Here is a 20,654-nt window from a genome sequence, read left to right on the forward strand (position 1 = left end):
CCATTAAGTCGTGAATACTAGTTGATGTTAAGTGCTATGATAATTTTGTGTTAGTCTATCTTTAAATAAAATATTTATAATGTAGGTACTTTGTCTCGATCTGACAGAAAAAAAATGGTCACCTTAGGCATATATTAAAGCATATCAATGCACGCTGACTGAATCTCCGCGCCGCTCCCCCTCACCGAACCCCCGCATCGGTGATCCGCGAGTTGAGGCGCACGGGTTTATAAAAACTTATTGGCACTTCAGACACCTGTGTGTGAACATGCGTCACAATTTACTAAGAATAAGAAAGTACACGTTTCAGAAGACCAAGTGGCAGTTAAACTTGAGTGTTTCAAATTCCGCAAAGTCCATTCTGTTAACCTGATTATTGCTTTAGTTTCGTAAAGATATTATTTAAAAAGCTTAAAAAAATAATATTCAACATTCATTTAAAAGATACATCAGCACTTTTAGTACTATAGCTAAACCAATTACGATTAGTGATAAAAATATCAATTTCTCAAAAGTTCTCAAACTGGACGATGTGGTTTTGAATCTAATAGACTCGTTTGATACTGATTCTAAGGAATTGAAACAGCGCCATCTCTTAGCACTACTGCACAACTGTTTCAATTTCATATAAATTCACGTTTCCTTCAACGCGATAGTAACAATGTGAAAATATTGAAAACTCCCACTAGACACTCAGTACTCGTAAGATAAATTATCTTACGTGTACTGAAACATATACACGCTCGAATAAGTAAGTAAACTTACTAATATGAATTCAATACACCTGGCGAAATCGAATACGCGCGTATCGACACCAAGGCAGCAGAAAGTTTCAGCAGAACAATCATAGCACCGTGTACATTAATAATTGAATCGGATAACCTTAGAGCATGCGTACCTACGTACCTAATGCTGTAAAATGTTGTTAAATGTATTTACGTGTAATTAATTATTGTAAAAGAAGCATTGACTTATTAATATATTATAACCTTTATCATACCGACAGCATTTAACTATGCCATTGTTTCAAATTTGCTTATTTTAAATATAGGAATACTAGTAAAAGGAGGTGCCTAAAACTAATTATTTATCTACTAACTTGTATCAACCAGCTGTTTTTTTTTTGCTGTTGTTTAATTAATAGTAATACAACTTAACAGCCACAATGTCCTACAAATTGCGTGGTACAACTAGTACCAAAGCTCAAAAATTTTTATTGTCTGGTTTCCCAGTTAGCTACCAGAATCAAGATTTTTTTGTAAATAAAAAAGTTGAGCGTCTCATCAAGATGAAGCTACTCACGAAAAATTAACTTGATAGTAATCAATTGTAAAAATGTTCCACAGATCCTGGTCTAAAAGTAATAATTCCTACAGTAAAGAAGAAAGTTACATACGAGTAGGTACCTACTTATTCCGCTATCGTAGCGGTGGGGAAAAACAGTAACAAACAAAATATACCTACCCTCGGTTTCATTTTGAAAGCCTCCCTATTTTCTTACGTTTTAAACCTATGAAAATAATTAGTTCTCTTTCTAACACGCTTATATTAGCTTCACTATGTATGTCAGAAAATCTTGGAATCTGAATTTGACCTTCCCGGTCTTCGATTAGGATGAAATTTTGCACACGCTCTGAGTTCTGATGACAATACACGTCTAGCTGTAAACGTCATTATAAATCCAATATGGCGGCCCCCCCAAGATGGCGGACAGACTGTTTGAAATCCATGACATGGATATCAAATGAAAATGTTTGGTCTCAGGAATACGAAAAAACTCCATTTGTAATTTTTAGTGCGTGCCAAAAACCACGCTTTTAGTTTTTAGTTTTTTAAACTATTATATTATTTATCTATAACCTAACCCACCTTACACCTACAGCTGGTTGAGTTATAAAGTTGTTTTTTTTTCCTTGTGCGAATACTGACCAGTGATTTTTTTTTTTTTAAAAAGAATATTTGCCATATCTTTAATAATATGACCAATTATATTCCCATTGCCCTTAAACTAGTCGGGAAAGACTGTAACCAACAACTGTGACAATAGACCAACGGGGCGAGGATCGAATCACCACCCTTCGGTGATGAGTCCGACCGCTCTTGCCGTTGAGCTATTGAGGCTATATTAGAGTGAATGAAAGAACCGTCTCAATTTTTGTATCTAATGCGCATGCTCAAAAGTAATGATTTACCGTGATTAACTTAGAGCCACGAATCAGCAAACGGATGCGGCGATTCAGCAACAGGATTATGTACAACGAGAATGCGGAAGAATATCCTCGATTTCACCTGTATACTAGTATTTTTGAATGAATCCTTTATTTGCTTTGTCATGCCGTGATTTATGAATGACTACTTAACAGATATTTTCATTATTTATTTTTATTTATTTATATACGTAAGTAAAAAATCCGCAATAAAACTTAATAAAACCTACAGATAGGAGTGAAATTTGCCACAGATAGTTTATTAATTATTATAGCCCGTAGGTTTTTATTTCGAATATGTAATAATGAAAATAGTACTCAAAAACACTCATATATATTTAATACTATGTATATTGGTCGACCCCTCACCAGGTGGAGTGACGACATCAAGCAACTTGCAGAGATTCGCTGGATAATGTTTGGAAGTCACTACAAAAGGCCTATGTTGTGTAGACGTCCATAAGCCGATATGATTCTGATGATGTTGAATGTGTATAAGTAATGAAAATTTTAAAAATAATTTGAAGTATTCAATAGGTCGTTAACATTTAGAGAGTCGTTAAGCAATAATTTATTGGTAAATATCGAATTTAGATATAGTATAAAAACGTGCAGCTCGTGCGAATTAACTTGGCACCTGGCTTGAATGATCTTTTTATAGGTACTTTGTTTGTATGGTTGTGTTTGGTAGCCAGGTGTCAAGTTTTTATTACACGAATTATACCAACGTTTGCCAAGTCTTCAAGTTTAAGTGTTAATTATTTAACGAAAGTTTTGCTTAGAAACAGATTCGAAATTATTCAATTTTACTAAATTTTATTAAAATTGGTATATTTTGGACCAAGTATTAAATGAAATTAATGTTGAATAAATTAGTCAATAATCAATGATTAATATTCATTTATTTCAATTAGGCTTAGTTTACAAGCACTTTTGAAAAGTGAGGTATTAATATTATAAAATAATGATGATAACAATTAGTCAAAAACTTGAAATTAAAACGAGGGTTCCAAATTAAATTTGATATGAGTTAACCCAATTGAATGTTTGCTGGATGCCACATCCAGCCGTTGAATTAATATAGTTTGCGCAATGTTTCTTAAGAGTGCGAAGCATTCTACTACGATTGTCTCTTTCTATTGTTAGAGAGAGACAATCGTTACGTTTACCCTTGCAGGTTGCTTTGCTCCTCTTGCAAAGTTCTGCAGCCTTAGTATAAGTGCGGATAAAAATTTTACGAAACATTTCGAAATATACTGACTGTGAATGGAAGGAATTCTACGACTCCGAAACTTATAATCATTATCATCATATCAGCCGATGGACGAACACTCCAGGACAATAGTCCTTTTGACTTCCAAACATCATTATCTCATATCAACCGGTTTCTTGGGCACTCAAATGTCCCGCGGCGGGAGGGTTAATTTTTTTGACGTGACAACGTCATATAATTCGATGTAGCCTCCAAAATCACAGTTTTCCAAGGCAAAGTAATTTTTTTAATCATGTTAATTATGCATGCTCAAAGGTGTACTATGATAGGGGAAATGTGAATATGGGGGCATTTAAAAAGGTGGAAAGTTGAAAAAAAAAAACATATTAAAAATTAAGGATTGAGAAAAATTTAAACGTATTTTTTTTTAATGTTAAATATTTAGTAGTTATTTAAAAAAAGAGTCGAAACTGATCATTTCCCTTTTTTCCGAAACTGCTGTATCTAAAATTTTGAAAAAAGTTAGCTTTCTATTTGAACATTTCCGGAAATTTTGAATTTTTTTAATATGAAGGTCACTTTTGGGGGGCCCGATGGAGAACTAATAAACAAAGTCTTTAATACTCATAATGTGATACATCAAAGGAAAGAGCTGGTTAAGCGCATTTCAAATATATTTTATTTAGTATTTCCAAGTTATTTAAAAACTACTGAACTTTAAATTTTGAGATAAATACAGAAGTTAGCTTGCTCCTTGAAAATTTCCGGAAAACTTTATTTTACGCTGATTTTTTTCTATGAAGGTATTTTCGGGAGGCAAGATGTAATATTAAAAAAAAATGTAAACTGCTTCATATGATACTCCAAATCCAAAGAGGTTGTGAGGATCTCAAATGTAATAAAATATATTTCAAAATTTTATTATATGACTTTGATGTCATTTTTTATGTCCATACTGATCATATATTATAGCTTTCTACTAGTAATAGTCCCTACGCTAAACCGCGTACAGACGGACGGACATGGCGAAATTAGAAGGGTTCCTTGTGGACTACAATGTTCTATGGGCCTCCTATAGTTGTCTTATGCCCTGGTACAATTGCGGATGAAAATTTGCGCAACCAGCTAACTGCGACCATATTGGACATCTATCTATCTATCTATTTTGCCTTTGAAATATTTGTATATATAATTTACCCAAAATGAAACTTACTTAATGATTCAAAATTTTGAAAATCCATCCATTATGAAATAAAAGAAAGGTTTTCATTAATGTTTTCGCGAAATATTAAACTTGATTTTACATTTAGGGTTATATTTCATCATATCAAAATCAGTTTTTTATATATTTTGTTTATCACAATTGTTTAAGAGAAAATATATAAATGAAAATGAGTAAATTAAATATAATTATAAATAATTTTAAAAAATAAACTTAGTTCATATAATTATAAAGAACAATTTGTTTCACCATTGCACGTTTAAAGTTATTGACAGTGAATTTTTTACTTTTCGGTTTGGTCTTTTACAAAAATAATGTTTTTAGTTATACTATTATTTGATATCTGTATTATTATCTCAATTAAAGTAGAATAGGTCTCGCGCTGTCGATACTTGGAATACCTACCGACGTAGCACATCCTCTACGATTGTACCCGTAGACGGTCTACGAGAGTTGCTACGTTTATAATTTGTCCCTCGATGATAATAATTATTATTATTTTGGGCATGTATTCCTTTAAGATTGCCGTCCGTATTGCTAAATGCCGTGATATATGTTTAGATTTATTTATTTAATAGCTGCCAGTCACTTACGCGTCATTTTAGCACGTGATGCCTAGCTTGCATAAACATAACGTTCTCTTATTACATTGCTAGAATAGTATTACGTGCCTACTCGTATTACCATAACATTTGGTTTTTTAAATTAAAATATAGAATCTTATAAAAAATCAAACTTTTAGGTTATAATAAATTATTATTAATTTAATACAAAATTAATTGTAATGAAAATAAAAACATGTTATGAATACAAAAACGAACTTTAGCGTAGGTACTAATGGCAAGGATAAGTTAGTTTAATTGACTATAATATCTTTATGTTGCTTATAAGTACGTATCATTAATTTTTATTATTAATTATTAGTTTTTATAATAATCTACATTATATAATGCAATACCTTCTAAGTAAATAAAACAATCGTCGATCGACCACATAATCATAAAAACTGGATGACTAACTAGAATACACAAATATTGCATGTTACATTATATAACGCAATTATAGTAATTTCTCTTAAACTTATTCTTCTAGTGATTGAACTTTTTACTACACGCAGTTTTTAAATAGGGTAGGTGACACTTTTTTTTAAATCGTCTTAAATTGTTTACTTTCGTTAAATATATCTAACGATCTACGATCGATGAATCTACCTATATTTTTTAATACGTCCCGACTGTTTTTAAATTGCTTTCAATACTTCTGGTTGCAACTTGTTTTTTTCTTTTCAGTTTTATATTTTATGCAGTCAGGTTTTTCGTTTATTAATTTTTTTCTATGAAATTCTTAACATTTATTAGTTAATACTTATATATTTCGGGCCCTTATTCCATGTACTAAACGGAATTAATATTGTTTATATAAAATTTTATATGAGTTAGTTACTTATTTAGTTTTTAAAGATAGAAAAATATTTATGTCAAAAGTAAAACGGTCCTGTAAATAAAAACTTATTACTGAGAATTGAACTAGTTGACACTTTTATTTATTTAAATTCTAGTATTCTACATGATTTTTTTTTTTTTTATTTTTTTTTTTACAATACGAGTCAAAACGCCTGTCGGCCATGATTGCCTATATTTCAAATGTTTCATCAAGTCACAAAAATCCCAATAAAAAAAAAAATAAAATAATCAAAAGTTAACAATTATTATTACTTTGACGTTTAGGATATTAAGTAACATTATGACGTCATAAAATGGACGACAGTGTTTTTGACGTTTGGAAATTTTAAAGAATACATGATTTTTAAATTAAGTTTCCATGTACTACACGAAATTAATAGTTATAGCAAATACATTATTTAGAAAAATAAAAAAGCATACCGACCAAGTAAAGTTCTCTGACTCGGCATTAGTACTAGTTGCAGCGTTGACGTATTCAGTGGCGGCCTTAACAAATGTTCAGTAAGTCTCTGCATATTCTGCTACCCTGGTACAAGTGCGGATGAAAATTCCCGCAATCAATTGCGTCTAAAGATTTTGCTTGGTAACACGGTTTCGTTGCACCAGAATTATTTAAAACTACGGTTATTTATTTAATTTAAGAAAGTTAATTTAATTTATATAAGATTATTCAAGAATCCGACAATTTGACCCCTTTCTTGTGAAAGATTTATTCACTAAAAAAATCTTTTCTTAATGAATACTTAAATGTTTCTATTTTTTTTTTATTTTGGGTGATATTTGACAAAACCTACGTTATGCATTTTTATTATTTTGTATGTAGGTATTTGCAATATTAGTTTAATGTACGAACGACGTGAAATTTTCTGAACCATGTTCTCCTGACAAACTTTCGTATAGGTAAATAAATATTTTAAAGAATTCAGAGATACGGTTGCATAATTAATCGCTCTTTCAAATATTTTAGAATAATTTCACAAAAGCGCAAAAAGCCATTAATTTTGTCTCAAGTCCAACACGTAAGCCGTTTTTATATCCAATATTTTTTTTATATTTATGATAATAATTAATTAAATTCATAAATAATTTAGAATATATCTATTATTCGTAAATTATGAATTTGAGAAAATGTGCCAGAAAAATCACGTTTCTTACGAATTTGGAAAATACAGTATTATAACTAGCAAGTGTCCGCTAGTTATTATAAGTATGTATATATATCAAACATGTTTATTTTGGCAATGGTGTATTGATTTTTTGAAGAATATCATGTATACTCGTACTAATATTATAAATGCGAAAGGAAGTCTGTCTGTTAACTTTTCACGGCTAAACGGCTGAACCGATCATGATGATTTTTGGTAGGTATTATGATACATGGGACCTTGGAACAGAGCTTGGCTACTTTTATCTCTAAAATAAAAAGAAAAGGGGATGAAATAGGGTTTGAAAGTTTCCATGGTCGGTTTCCATCAAGTCGTCCGTTTTTAGAGTTATAAAAAATTGTGCATAAATCATGAAAAAAATTACGAAATGTAATGTGATTTAAGATTTTTTTTAATTCAACCTCTAACGGGGTTTGGGGTTTATGGGGTTTAAACAGAGGTTGAACTTTTTATGACAGTCTCATCTTTAAAGTCAAATTATGTTTAAGTAATAGATAAATAAATGGGGATTAAAAGCTTACACTAACTATTAGCAGAAGAAGTCGCGTGCGTCCGCTAGTTTACCATAATTAAAAAAAACCAGCTTATTTGATTTATATTTGTGAGCCTTAAATTCAAGCCCATTTCAGAATAAGTCTACAAGTAGGTACTGTACGATGAATTTTAACTGAAAAATTACTATCAAATGAACATTCATCCCACTAGCAGGTTATGCGGCTACTGAATTAGTGAACTGCGCCGGAGACGGCGCGCGGAGGGGGGCAGGGGGGTGGTTATAGGCTATATAAGCGGTGATGAGTCTTGCGGAAACCAGTCGAAGATGTTCACCGGATATTTTGTGATCTGGTGATCATCTTCGCCTCAATAATCATATATATAATATAGGGTTTGTGAAAAACTGCATTCCACGCGGGCGTCCGCTAGTCTAAATACACATAATAATAATAGCACTGAGTAAACACTAAACTGTGTGGGCTTGTCATATTATGAATAACTTTTAGATTATTGTGATAAATCAATATTAATTGATTGTCGAACAATGTTATTAATATAAATCAAGACAGTCATAATATTCCATTCATTTACATAAAATTACTCAACTCGTAATTTTAATAAACAATCATAAATATATTTTAAGCATTATTTATTTTTACTATATTAATATCTTCACTATGAATTTTTTTATAAAAAAAATTCAACCGACTTCAAAAACATTAAACGTATAACTAAACTAAAAAGCGAAAAATAACATAGTATTGTGTTCTAACTGCTGAACACTTTGAAGACGGTGCTAACCCGGTAATATATTAAGTGTACTTATATACGGGTAATATATTATAAAGTGTACAGCAGTTAGGACATAATATTATGATGTAATGTTTCGTTTTTTAGTTTAGTTGGTAATTTTATGTTTTTGAAGTCGGCTTTTTTTAATTAAAATTTTTATTTTTTTTTTCATTTTTAGTGGTATGATACTAGATATAGGTGAGTCATTTTGACACTTGGGTTAGTAAAAATATTCTCACGAAGTACTTAAGTTTCCATTTTCGGTGTGGGTTTTTGTTTAAGTTGGTATCTAGTAGATGCTGTAGGTATAGCTTGGCATATACAAATTTCAGATTGGCATATACTTACAAAAAAACATAGACTCAAATTGAGAATCTCCTCATTTTTTTGAAGCCAGTTTAAAATACCTATCGTCAACCAAATTGCTGAAGTTTTACGGTCGCGTAGCGCATTGGGTAGCTAATACAAAAGTCGTAATATACCTAGTGTTAATGATTATATAAAATTATAAACGATAAAATGCTTGGAAATGAAAAGCACTATGAGTGTCTACTTAAATATTTTTAAATTGCGATAAACAAAACAAGCGCTAGCTGAGATTGTTGTGGACTCTTTAATTTAATTTTAAGTTTCGTCTAATTATCGCCATTATCTAATACTTAACATTACCTAACGTTTCAAAATTGATTGTAAACTAAGCAACAAAATTGTATTTAGACTTTGACTTTCTACCAAAACTTCCAACATGCAGTTTGATAGCTACATATTTACCTACATACCTGGTACCTACATAGAAGAAACGTATTGATTTTCACGTAACCCTACTCATTTCAGAACGTCCACAGGGACGTGAAGCCTGAAAATTCAATAGCTATCTCGGTTTGACCTCGCAAAGTCTCTCCTCTTTAGTCGGGTATAATTTTCATGATAACGCTTCGTCTTTCCTGTACTCCTAGTACTAGTGCGGTCAATGAACGATGTGAAATACCCGCAATGTGCCCGTGCCTGGAAAATCCGGCTGAATTTAATAATTTATTATGGAAAAAGTTTCTTTGCATTATGTAAAAATATCGAAAGGTTTTTTATAAAATTTATTTACATTTGACTATTATTATTTACCCTCAAATGTGCCTGCAAAATCCGGCTGAATTTAATAATTGTATTAATTAACAAATCCGTTTTTAATTTATTCGTAAAATCCATGTTTCATTTTTCTTTACTGAGGTAGTATATCTAATCCAATAGGCAGCGTCGTTATGATATGAATGAGTTTTAGAGAAAATACGCACAACAGAAAAGATGTGAAAAAAAATACCAAGCAATTTCTAAAACTATAGCACTCGAGTGACAGTGAAATAATTTTTCAAATCGGTTTATTAGTTAAAGAGATTATTTAAAACATACAAACAAACAATAAAATCTCTCTCTACTCTTTATAATATTAGTATAGATAATTATACATTTCTTAAATATTTCTATCGTCATCATTATCAACCCATATTCGGCTCACTACTGAGCTCGAGTCTCCTCTCTGAATAAGAAGGCCAATAGTCCGACACAATGGCCTTGTAGCCTATAGCACTCGAATGACAGTGCTAGATTTTTTCAAATCAATTTATTAGTTCCAGAGCTTATTTAAAAAGAGAAATTTTAAGAGAGATTATGCCAATAGTCCGCCACTCTGGCACAATGAGGATTGACAGACTTAACACACGTAGGAAATTAAGAAATTTCTCTGGTATGCAGTTTTCCTCACGATTTGTTTTTATAATGTAACTTAATGATAAAACGTTTCAAAAACTCGATTGTGTTTATCGGTTTATAGTTTATATTTGTAGTTTTATTTAATTTAAATAGGCTGATAATGAGGATGATGATAAATGAAAGAGTGCCTGTCAAAAGTTTTCCCTACATTAAACTATCTGTATTTCAGCAAGCCTATCAAAACGTCCTATTTTCCTGCTGCAAGCAACCCTGTTGATACCGAACGTATCAGTAAATCCCACACTGGAAGAGATACAAGACGTCCTCGTTTTAGCTGGGAAACAAATATCAGGATTATCAAAAGGAGTCGCCCAGTGGACGGGAGGAAAACCTCCAAAGGTATGGAAAAATAATAGATAAATAAATAGAAATTATATAAACTAACTGTCTGTCTGTAAGTTAATCGCATATACCAATATTTGGATGTGAGTACGTGATTTCTCCAATTTGGTAGGTGCTAAATTCAAGTGGTTTGTTGTTACTAGATATTTACTTAAGTCAGATCAGTTGGTCAAATGGGATTATGGAAATAAACTACTCAAATGACAAAAATATTTAAACCAAGGGCACCAAAATATCATTTTGATAATGATATTTCGGTGCCTGCCAATGTATCATTCCTATACTTCGTTTCTATTGAATATAATAGGAACCTATATATTAGCATTGCTTGATATTTAAAACACATTGTCATTTTTCGATATACATTATAATACATAATGACTAAATTGAATTTTAGCCTTCAGACCAACCACGCAAAGATTCGGTGCAGGTTTGTTTATTTTTAAATCACTATCATTTAGAGCTATTAGTAATATTTTGTAGGTACTATTTGTAAATAGTAGATACTACTAAATGTTATTTAATTATCAAAGCAATAATATAATTATAGAAAGGTTCTATATGGTCCGCATTTAGCATTGTACATAATTATACAAATAAATGTAACTAATTCTATTTTATCTTTCGTTCTCCTCCTAATTGTGTTGTTTATTGTCGTGTATTGTCTGATTCTTTGCACCAATCACATGTGAAACTTGACTGTGTTCTTGTCTGCTAACACAACCTTGATGTCATGCTAAACGCCATTTTATTTTATGTTTATGCTGCACTTGATGTCGCTTTTAAATAATTTTGTCATTTGTAAATAATACCAATCTTTTTCTTTTAATTTCGTGAGTTCTTTTTTGCTCGCTTTGCTCCTTTATGCACGCTTACCTCCTGTAGGTGGGTTGGAAGACATTAGCTGGTCACCAATCGAAACAGCTATTCGAAGTAGTCACGAAGATTGACGGACAGGTAAATGGTACGTCGGCGCCTATGAACATGGCCCAAAAGTCTATGAAGATGGTCGAAGCTGCTAGACAGCGAAGAAAGAAATACTATAGATTGGAGTCCGAAGAGAAGCCAGTATTTCCCTTTCAGCAGAAAAACTTTTACAATCACATAATGGAAAATAAGGAAATTATAAAAACCCTAACATTACTATCCATGTGCACATCTCATGTGAAATCGGTACGGAATTTTTCTTAGTCTATACTAATATTATAAAACTGAAGAGTTTGTTTGTTTGTTTGTTTAATTGAACGCGCTAATCTCATAATAAACTGGTCCGATTAGAAAATTATTTTCAGTGTTAGATAGCTCATTTATCGAGGAAGGCTATAGGCTATGTTGCCGACACAGCACCTGTAACATAATAAATTATATTATGTAATAAATTAGCTTAGGATAAAAATAAATAAGTATAAAAATAGTTAATATAAATAAAATAATAATGTACTTACCACTATGTATAACCTGTTGTACTCGTATGTATATGTTTTGTATGCATTAAACGGAACACATTTTAAGGCGACGCCAGCGCCGCGCAGCGACTTTTTTGCATCGCCCAGTTCGTCTTTCAACGTAACGCCGGCTGTTGTCTTACTGTGTAATTCCAAAGTTCAAACAAGTATTTTTCTTTTACCAAACCTTCAAATCACACGCTAAGGCACCCCTAGGCTTGCTCCATCACCAACAGGCTATATATATCCCCTTATTTCTACGGGAACAGGAACCACGCGGTGAAACCGCGCGGCGTCAGCTAGTCTACATAATAGGTATTCATAAATTTCACGTTCAAACAAAAGTCTGTAACAAAATAGTTTGGTTACAGGAATTGAATACACTTGTTAAGCGTTGGCGCCCTTACCACTATCTATGGAAATGTGAAAAAACTTTACGTCAATTACTAGCTTGGAATCTGAATGATTTTGAGCTGGCATTAAAGAAACATAGTGAATTAGAAACAAAACTAGGGACTGAACCCGATGTTCTCATTATTGGGAATTGTATAGCAGTTTCAACGGAAAAGTTAAAGTTAGGACTTAATACCGAACTTAAAAGTAAGAATATTGAAACCTTTTATTAGATCACATTACAAGATAAAGTATTTTTTGTACTTTTGTTTTTATTAACCGACTGCAAGAAGGGTTATGTTTTTCGCGCGTATCTTGTATGTATGTATGTAATATTTTTTATTACCTCATATCTTCCAAACCACTGAACGGATTTACGTAATTAGGATATCGTTAGACTAGTCTCAATAACCCAAGTGTTCTTAGATAGGTGAAACTAAAAAAAATAACAAAACTACTGTGAGACGCTATAGACTCGAGGTGGAAAAAATTTTTATTTTCTAATATTGTAATATGGGTATCAAATTCAAGAATTTTTTGTGAGGATTCTAAAATGGTATATCGTGGCCATGATTAAAAAATCTACACTCAGAAAAACGTTATTTATTAGTTGTCTATACAAAATACCTAAGATCAATATCTAAGGTCCCGACTGTTTTCCAATTGCTTTCTACATTTCTGGACTGCGCTTGTTTTTTTTTTCTTTTCAGTTTTATTATACTTTATTCAGTCGGGTTTTTTTTATTTGTTTAAATAATTTATTTATTATAAATAAAATCTTTCAGATGGTACTTTTAAAATAAGTCAAGCAATGCGTAAAAAGTACAAAAGAGAGATGGATTATGTATACGCTATAATGAACGACTTAGAACGTAAACTGGAAAGGCCTATACGTGATTTAGATGATGTCAGGACAGTGATGGAAACATTGAAGAAGATAAGAGAACAAGAAGTCGATATGGAATTAAAAATTGACCCAGTTGAAGTAATTTTTTTAAATTAAGTAACATTATACTATGAGCTCTGCAGCATGGTGCGGGTGACATTTGCCTTATGACGTTCATGATACGTACTATTATCGTGAATAGCGACAAACTTTCGAACGTCACCCGCATCATGCTATAACGCACGAACCGTAACAACATTTATATTGTTCATCTTATAATCTGGCATAGTATCACGACATAGTTCAACGAGTTGCGAAGCTAAAGTGGCAATGGGCGGGGCACATAGTTCGAAGAGCCGATGGACGTTGGGGTCCCAAAGTGCTGGAATGGCGACCCCGTACTAGTAAGCGCAGTGTTGGTCGAACCCCCACCAGGTGGATTGACGATATTAATCGAGTCGCAGGGATTTGCTGGATGCCGGTGGCTCAGTATCGTGATGTTTGGAAGTCCCTACAAGAGGCCTATGTCCTGCAGTGGACGTCCATCGGCTGATATGACGATGATGATGATGATGATTATGATAGTCTGGCAAGTTCATTGATGACACTCCCATGATATGCGGGCGACGGGGGGAAAGACTGCGCGCGCGGGTGTGAAATAGTGAGTGCGGGGAAGTGAGGTGCTTCAGTCGTGGGGTTTTCATTCATCGCTACACGCCCCCCGGCCCACGCAGACCATCGAGAATGTTACGAACGAAGTTGCCAAGCTATAGCCGTCACAATTTAAATCTGTTTTAGGAAGCATTCAATGTTATAACGAGATACGAGCTCCCGGTCAGCAAAGAAGATATGGAGCAAGTAGACAACCTAAGATACAGCTGGCAACAATTGCAAGCAACTGCACTCGCTTCTCACGTTCAGCTGCTGACAATGCAACCTCAGTTTGAAGATGACCTCCAAAATAATTTGGATAGGTTCCGAGAAGACAATGCTGAATACTGTCATGAGTACAGACACGCGGGACCAATGCAACCCGGTTTAAGCCCAAGAGAAGCTTCTGATAGATTAATATTATTCCAAGTAACTATAAAACTTTTAAGGCCGGTTTCACCACATTCTGATAGTCATGTTTGCTTGAAGGATCACTGGAAACGCACAGCGATCCCTTTAATGACAGTAGGGTAGCTATCAAAATGAATTAGGTTATATGAGGCAAAAATGTGCCGATTTCGAAAAAAAGAGGGTTTTCTCATTTTGTTAAGAAATGTGGGTTATTCTACTTCAAAGTGGATTATAAAATAGAACTTAGGTATTTAGTTTTTGTTTTTAGTGTTTCTAGGTTGGCAACGACCTTAATAATAATATATAATTGTAATACTATTTTAATTTATAATAAACTTTCTTAATAATAATACAAAAAAGAACACAAATGTCGTACTGTTTTTTTGAATCATGACTTTGAGAATCTAAAAAATTTAAACTATTTTTCTGTATCTTATGACTAAATACAAGTTTATTTCAATAAAAAATACCATGTAAAAAATAAAAGTGATCGCGCGACGCGGTCTCGGGCTTTGTTTAGTGCTTCATATAAATTCATGCTAAGCAGTTGGTCGTGCGACCCTGTCGCGTTCGCAAGTCACGGTCGCGCGTCGCGATATCTTCGATTTAAACGGCTTGAGTTAATGCATCACTGTGTGGCACCGCGTTCAAAGTGATCGAAGGTAACACGTACGATATTATTTTTCACTTTTTAGTTCATTTTCTAATTTTTAAGTCGGTTAAATTTTTTAAGGTGGGTACTCTTGAACTTGGTGGGTACTAAAGACTGACCGGATTTGAGTGTTCTTACCTATTCTACCCTAACCTAAATTTCAATTTGATAAAATTATACTTATATTAATCAATAACAACATTTTACTAATGATAGAACAGTGTTTAAAATGAAGTGTTTAAAAAAAATTAAGAAACGCAATGGCCACCTCTCCGATTTTCGAAAATTCCCTCGATCAATTTCTCAAGGATTCCATCATTAGATCCTGGTTTCCTTGTCATGGTACCACCCTCGGAAAATCTCCTTTCCAACAAAAAACAACATACGCGTCGAACTAAGAACCTCCTTTTTTTAAGTCGGTTAACAAAAAACAGAAATGTCTTCCTATTTTTAAATGAAGTATTTTTTTAAATAAACTTACATTTAGTCATAAGATACAGAAAAACATTTTTTTTTTTTAGATTTTCTAGCTAATTAGATAGCTAATGATCCCTACTATCACCCCTTATAGGGATCGCTATTCGTTTCCAGTGACCATGTCTAAACAATGTACTCGTAATCGTAAGTTTTGTCACTAATTTATTTCAAATGACAAAGACAAAACTTGTGATTAAGATATCTGACATTTATCAGAAAAATTTGAAACCAGTCCCTAGTAAATAACTAGTTTATAATTTAACCGATAGGTACTCATTTACATTTAGTTGCACATCCAAAAGCTATGGTCCCAACATTTCAATATAATTTTGTGGATAAAATTAAAATATAGCAGTATGTAAAATATATCTGCATCCACTACGAATTCATCCCGTTTGGCGTCGAGAAACAAGTTTCATAGGGCAGATTGTCGTTTAACAAATTTCAAAATTATAAATTTCAATTTTAAATAAACAACCATAATAAATAAAAACCCGTCGAACGCATTTTGTGTAACTCACTGAATCAATCAAACTCAAATTCTCAAATTAGAAAATTATTCAACAATCCGAATAATATTCTAATTTGAGAATTTGAGTTGTCTGCTTGTTACGCTGTCCCACCTAAACCAATTTGTAAAGTACATAAACCTACAACGGATGACCGATGCATGCGATGAACAATAAAATTCATTGTTTTGAAGTAATTGAAGGTATTCACTTTATCCATTTTTTGCGGGGGATTCCTCTTCTCGATTTCTACTACAAATACATTACAAATTAAAATCTATTAAATATATGGCTGCAGTAAATAAAATAATGTTAACAAACTGTTACGCTTGTTTATTTTTATATTTTTTTTTAAATTACAGAATCGTTTTGATGGTATGTGGCGCAAACTACAAACATATCAAAACGGTGAAGAGTTATTTGGTTTACCGCACACTGAATATCCAGAGCTTGCGCAAATAAGAAAGGAATTAAATCTCTTACAAAAGCTTTATAAGTTGTACAACGATGTTATAGACAGAGTCAGTAGCTATTATGATATACCATGGGGAGAGGTTAACATTGAAGAGATTAACAATGAGTTGATGGAGTTCCAGAACAGATGCAGAAAATTACCTAAAGGGTAAGTAATTACATATTACTATTTAGTATTTATTTTATCGTTCCATCAGCATTGGTAAAGTATAACTACGGAACCCTGCGCTGTGGCTGACCTGAAACGCAATTGGCCGGGTTTATGCCCACTCTTTATATTCCATGATATTAAGAGAAGGTTGGATTTAAAAAATAACCGTTGTTGGTTTGGAATATTCTTCTATACCATCGAATTTCATTACTGTGTTTGTACATTTTTTAATTTTAATTTGTAACTCACAGTTTAAGAAATTAAATATCACGTGTCTCAAACGGTGAAGGAAGAACATCGTGAGGAAACCTGCATACCAGAGAATTTTCTCAATTCTCTGCTTGTGTGAAGTCTGCCAATCCGCATTTGGTCAGCGTGGTCGACTATTGGCCCAACCCCACTCAAGAGGAGACTCGAGCTCGAGCCGAATATGGGTTGGTAATAAATGTTGTTAATGTCTTACAGTTTGAAGGAATGGCCAGCGTTTTACGCTTTGAAGAAGACTATCGACGATTTCAACGACATGTGCCCGCTTCTCGAGCTGATGGCGAACCGAGCAATGAAACCTCGTCATTGGCAACGTATAATGGAAGTGACGAAATACATATTTGAACTCGACAACGAAGACTTCTGTTTAAAAAATATATTAGAAGCACCGCTATTGCAACATAAAGAAGATATTGAGGTATATTATTTATTTATTTTCTTAATTCTCTACGTGTGTAAAGCCTGCCAATTCGCATTTGTGGTGGAAAAAGGCCTAACCCCTGTTATTCTGACAGAAGACTCGTGCTCAATGATGATTTATTTATCTAGTACTCTTAAACGAGCAATTCTTTTATGTATAATCTGAATCTCGATTACGGCTTCAACGATTTTATAAAATTCATTCATGATGTTTATAAAAATACGATTTACCAAAAAATGCATTTAGCAAAGCTAATTAGGTAATTTGGGTAAGTACTATTTTTTATTTAATGAAATATTTTCATGTTTTATTACTGAAAAAATCATAAAAATATTTGCTCCCCGCCCCAAAATAGGTTAGTAGTGGTTTAAAATGGTAACTTATAAAATAATCCGGCAACAATGGACATTCACACTTGCATTGATTGCAAAGAAGCAGAAAATTTAGAAGAAGAAGAAAATTATTCATTATATTTTTTTGCACCCCTATTTAAGCTAATTTGACCGAAGTAAAAGTTTATAAACGTATTTTTATATCACTTGAGCATATTATAAAATAACAAACTACTGAACAATCAACACGCTTGTGCCGGTTAAAATGCAGTCTTTCCCCAACGCACAGTCTTTCCCCCTGTCGCCCGCATATCATGGGAGTGTTATCAACGAACTTGCCAGACATACAACTAAGCACTTGAGAAAACTCAGTTATCTTCAAATGTCCGACAGCCACTTTATCTTAAGTTATTGATATTTCAGGATATTTGCATATCAGCGATGAAGGAAAAGGATATAGAAGCAAAGCTCCGGCAAGTAACAAACGAATGGTCAGTCCACGAGCTAACCTTCCAAACGTTCAACAACCGCGGGGAGTTATTACTCAGAGGAGATACTACAGCTGAAACTATAGGCCAACTGGAGGACAGCCTGATGATATTAGGCTCCTTACTCTCTAATCGGTAATATCATATTTTTTTTTAATTCTTTACAAGTTAGCCCCTGACTACTGTCTCACCTGATGGTAAGTGAGATGCAATCTAAGAGGGAAGCGGGCTAACTTGTTAGCAGGAGGATGAAAATCCACTTACAATTCCATTTATACAGGACCTGGAACGCTAAATCGTTTGGCGGTACGTACGTCTTTGCCGGTTTTGTAAATATTGTTGTAGGTGTATTCCGATTTATCAGGGGTTATTAATATGTTATATACCTATGTTTTGTTTTTAATTTACAGTTACAATGCGCCGTTTAGAAAACAAATACAACAATGGTTGTACGATCTGCAAAGCACTAATGAAATTCTAGAAAGATGGCTCCTCGTTCAAAACATGTGGGTATATTTAGAAGCCGTATTCGTCGGTGGTGATATAGCTAAGCAGCTCCCTAAGGAGGCCAAAAGGTTTTCAAAAATTGACAAATCCTGGCAGAAAATAATGCAGAGAGCACACGAAACTCCTGGGGTTGTTTCCTGTTGTGTTGGCGACGATCTACTCAGGCAACTCCTGCCACATCTTCAAGAGCAACTGGAGCTGTGCCAGAAAAGCTTAAGCGGGTACCTTGAGAAAAAACGTACCATGTTTCCTCGATTTTTCTTTGTGTCCGATCCAGCGTTGCTCGAAATACTCGGACAAGCGTCTGACTCTCACACAATACAAAATCACCTGTTGTCCATCTTTGATAACATAAGATATGTAAAATTCCATGATATAGGTAAGTGTTTCACAGAAATCATCACACATACATTAATTAACTTGCGGACGCACTTCGTGCGCTTGAAATTTAGTTTTTCACAATACGTGGACGTTGGGGTCCCAAAGTGCTGAAATAACGACCACGCATCGGAAAGTGCAGTGTTGGTCAACCCCTGCTAGGTGGACAGAGGTTATTAAGCAGGTTACAGGAAGTCGCTGGATGTTGGCGGCTCGAGACCGTTGTGCTTGGAGGTCCATGGAAGAGGCCTTTATCCAGCAGTGGACATCCATCGGCTTATAATGATAAATGATGAAAAAGTAGCCTGCATTTTACTCAGTAACTTCTAATGAGTATTCCATTAAAATCGGTCTAATGATTAACCTGGACAAACAGACAGACAAAAAATCAAATTCTCAGGTATGTAGGTGTCCTCACGATGTTTTCCTTCACCATTTAAGACACACGATGTTTAATTTCTTTAAATGCACATATTATCTGAGGTTGGATGGAGGTGAATGCTCCGGACCGCATTCGAACCTACGCCCTATGAATCAAAGGCAGAGGTCATATCCACTATGCTATCACTGCTCATATTATAAATTTTATTTATATGTATTGATAATAATTAATACAATTTCTCTTGCCATAACAGAATATAACAAAATGATAGCAATAATATCATCTGAGGGCGAAGAAATTATATTGGAAAGACCAGTTCGCGCCGAAGGTTCTGTCGAGACGTGGCTGACATCCTTACTACAATCTGCTCAGAGCAGCCTACACTCTATCATCCGTAACGCCGTATCTGTCATCAACGACCCGTCGTTCAATCTTCTTTTGTTTCTTGACAAAATGCCAGCACAGGTATGCGTGAAAGATATCAATCGTTTTTAGGGCTCCGTAGTCCACACGGAACCCTTATAGTTTCGCCATGGCCATCTGTCCGCGGTTTAGTAGTTAGCGCAGAGATTACTGATACTAGAAAACTGTAAATCATCATGAATGTGTTCATTAAAAATGTAAACAAATTCGTAATTTTTTTTGGGATTAAATAAGGGTTTATTAAAGTGCTAATTTAATCTACACTCTGAGCGTGACCCGACACGCACTTGCCCGGTTTTTAATCTATACTAATATTATAAAGCTGAAGAGTTTGTTTGTTTGATTGATTGATTGATTGAACACGCTAATCTCAGGAAATAATGGTCCGATTTGATAAATACTTTCAGTGTTTGATAGCCAATTTATCGAGGAAGGCTATATGTTAACCCCGTATTCCTACGGGAACGGGAACCACGCGGGTGAAACCGCGAGGCGTCAGCTAGTTTTTTATACAATGACGTTAACCCTTGACAGCGATCGCATTTGATGTAAAATAATGATGCAGTTTAAGAGGGAAGCGGACTTACTTAGAAGAGATGCAGTTAGTAGAATTTATTTCATACTAGCGGAAGCCCGCGTGGATTTCAGTTTTTCACAAATCCCGCGGGAACCATGGATTTTTCCAGGATGAAATGCGCCTATGTGTTAATCTAGAGTACATTCCAAATTTCAGCCAAATCGCT

General features: G+C 33.7%; 1 protein-coding gene across 1 annotated transcript in view; it reads left to right on the forward strand.

The window, feature by feature from the left end:
- The window catches only part of LOC112049121 (dynein axonemal heavy chain 5), a 55,991-nt gene that overhangs the window by 19,705 nt on the left and 15,632 nt on the right, over nucleotides 1-20,654 (forward strand). The window contains exons 18-28 of the mRNA XM_052890610.1: nucleotides 4,404-4,408; nucleotides 10,492-10,661; nucleotides 11,550-11,837; nucleotides 12,481-12,709; nucleotides 13,288-13,487; nucleotides 14,187-14,468; nucleotides 16,451-16,710; nucleotides 17,179-17,398; nucleotides 18,157-18,356; nucleotides 18,632-19,107; nucleotides 19,742-19,953. Coding sequence (XP_052746570.1) covers nucleotides 4,404-4,408; nucleotides 10,492-10,661; nucleotides 11,550-11,837; nucleotides 12,481-12,709; nucleotides 13,288-13,487; nucleotides 14,187-14,468; nucleotides 16,451-16,710; nucleotides 17,179-17,398; nucleotides 18,157-18,356; nucleotides 18,632-19,107; nucleotides 19,742-19,953 — 2,542 coding nt within the window. The remainder of the gene's footprint in view (nucleotides 1-4,403; nucleotides 4,409-10,491; nucleotides 10,662-11,549; nucleotides 11,838-12,480; nucleotides 12,710-13,287; nucleotides 13,488-14,186; nucleotides 14,469-16,450; nucleotides 16,711-17,178; nucleotides 17,399-18,156; nucleotides 18,357-18,631; nucleotides 19,108-19,741; nucleotides 19,954-20,654) is intronic.

The sequence above is a fragment of the Bicyclus anynana genome, chromosome Z, assembly GCF_947172395.1.
Source record: "Bicyclus anynana chromosome Z, ilBicAnyn1.1, whole genome shotgun sequence".
NCBI classification, from domain to species: Eukaryota; Metazoa; Arthropoda; class Insecta; order Lepidoptera; family Nymphalidae; genus Bicyclus; species Bicyclus anynana.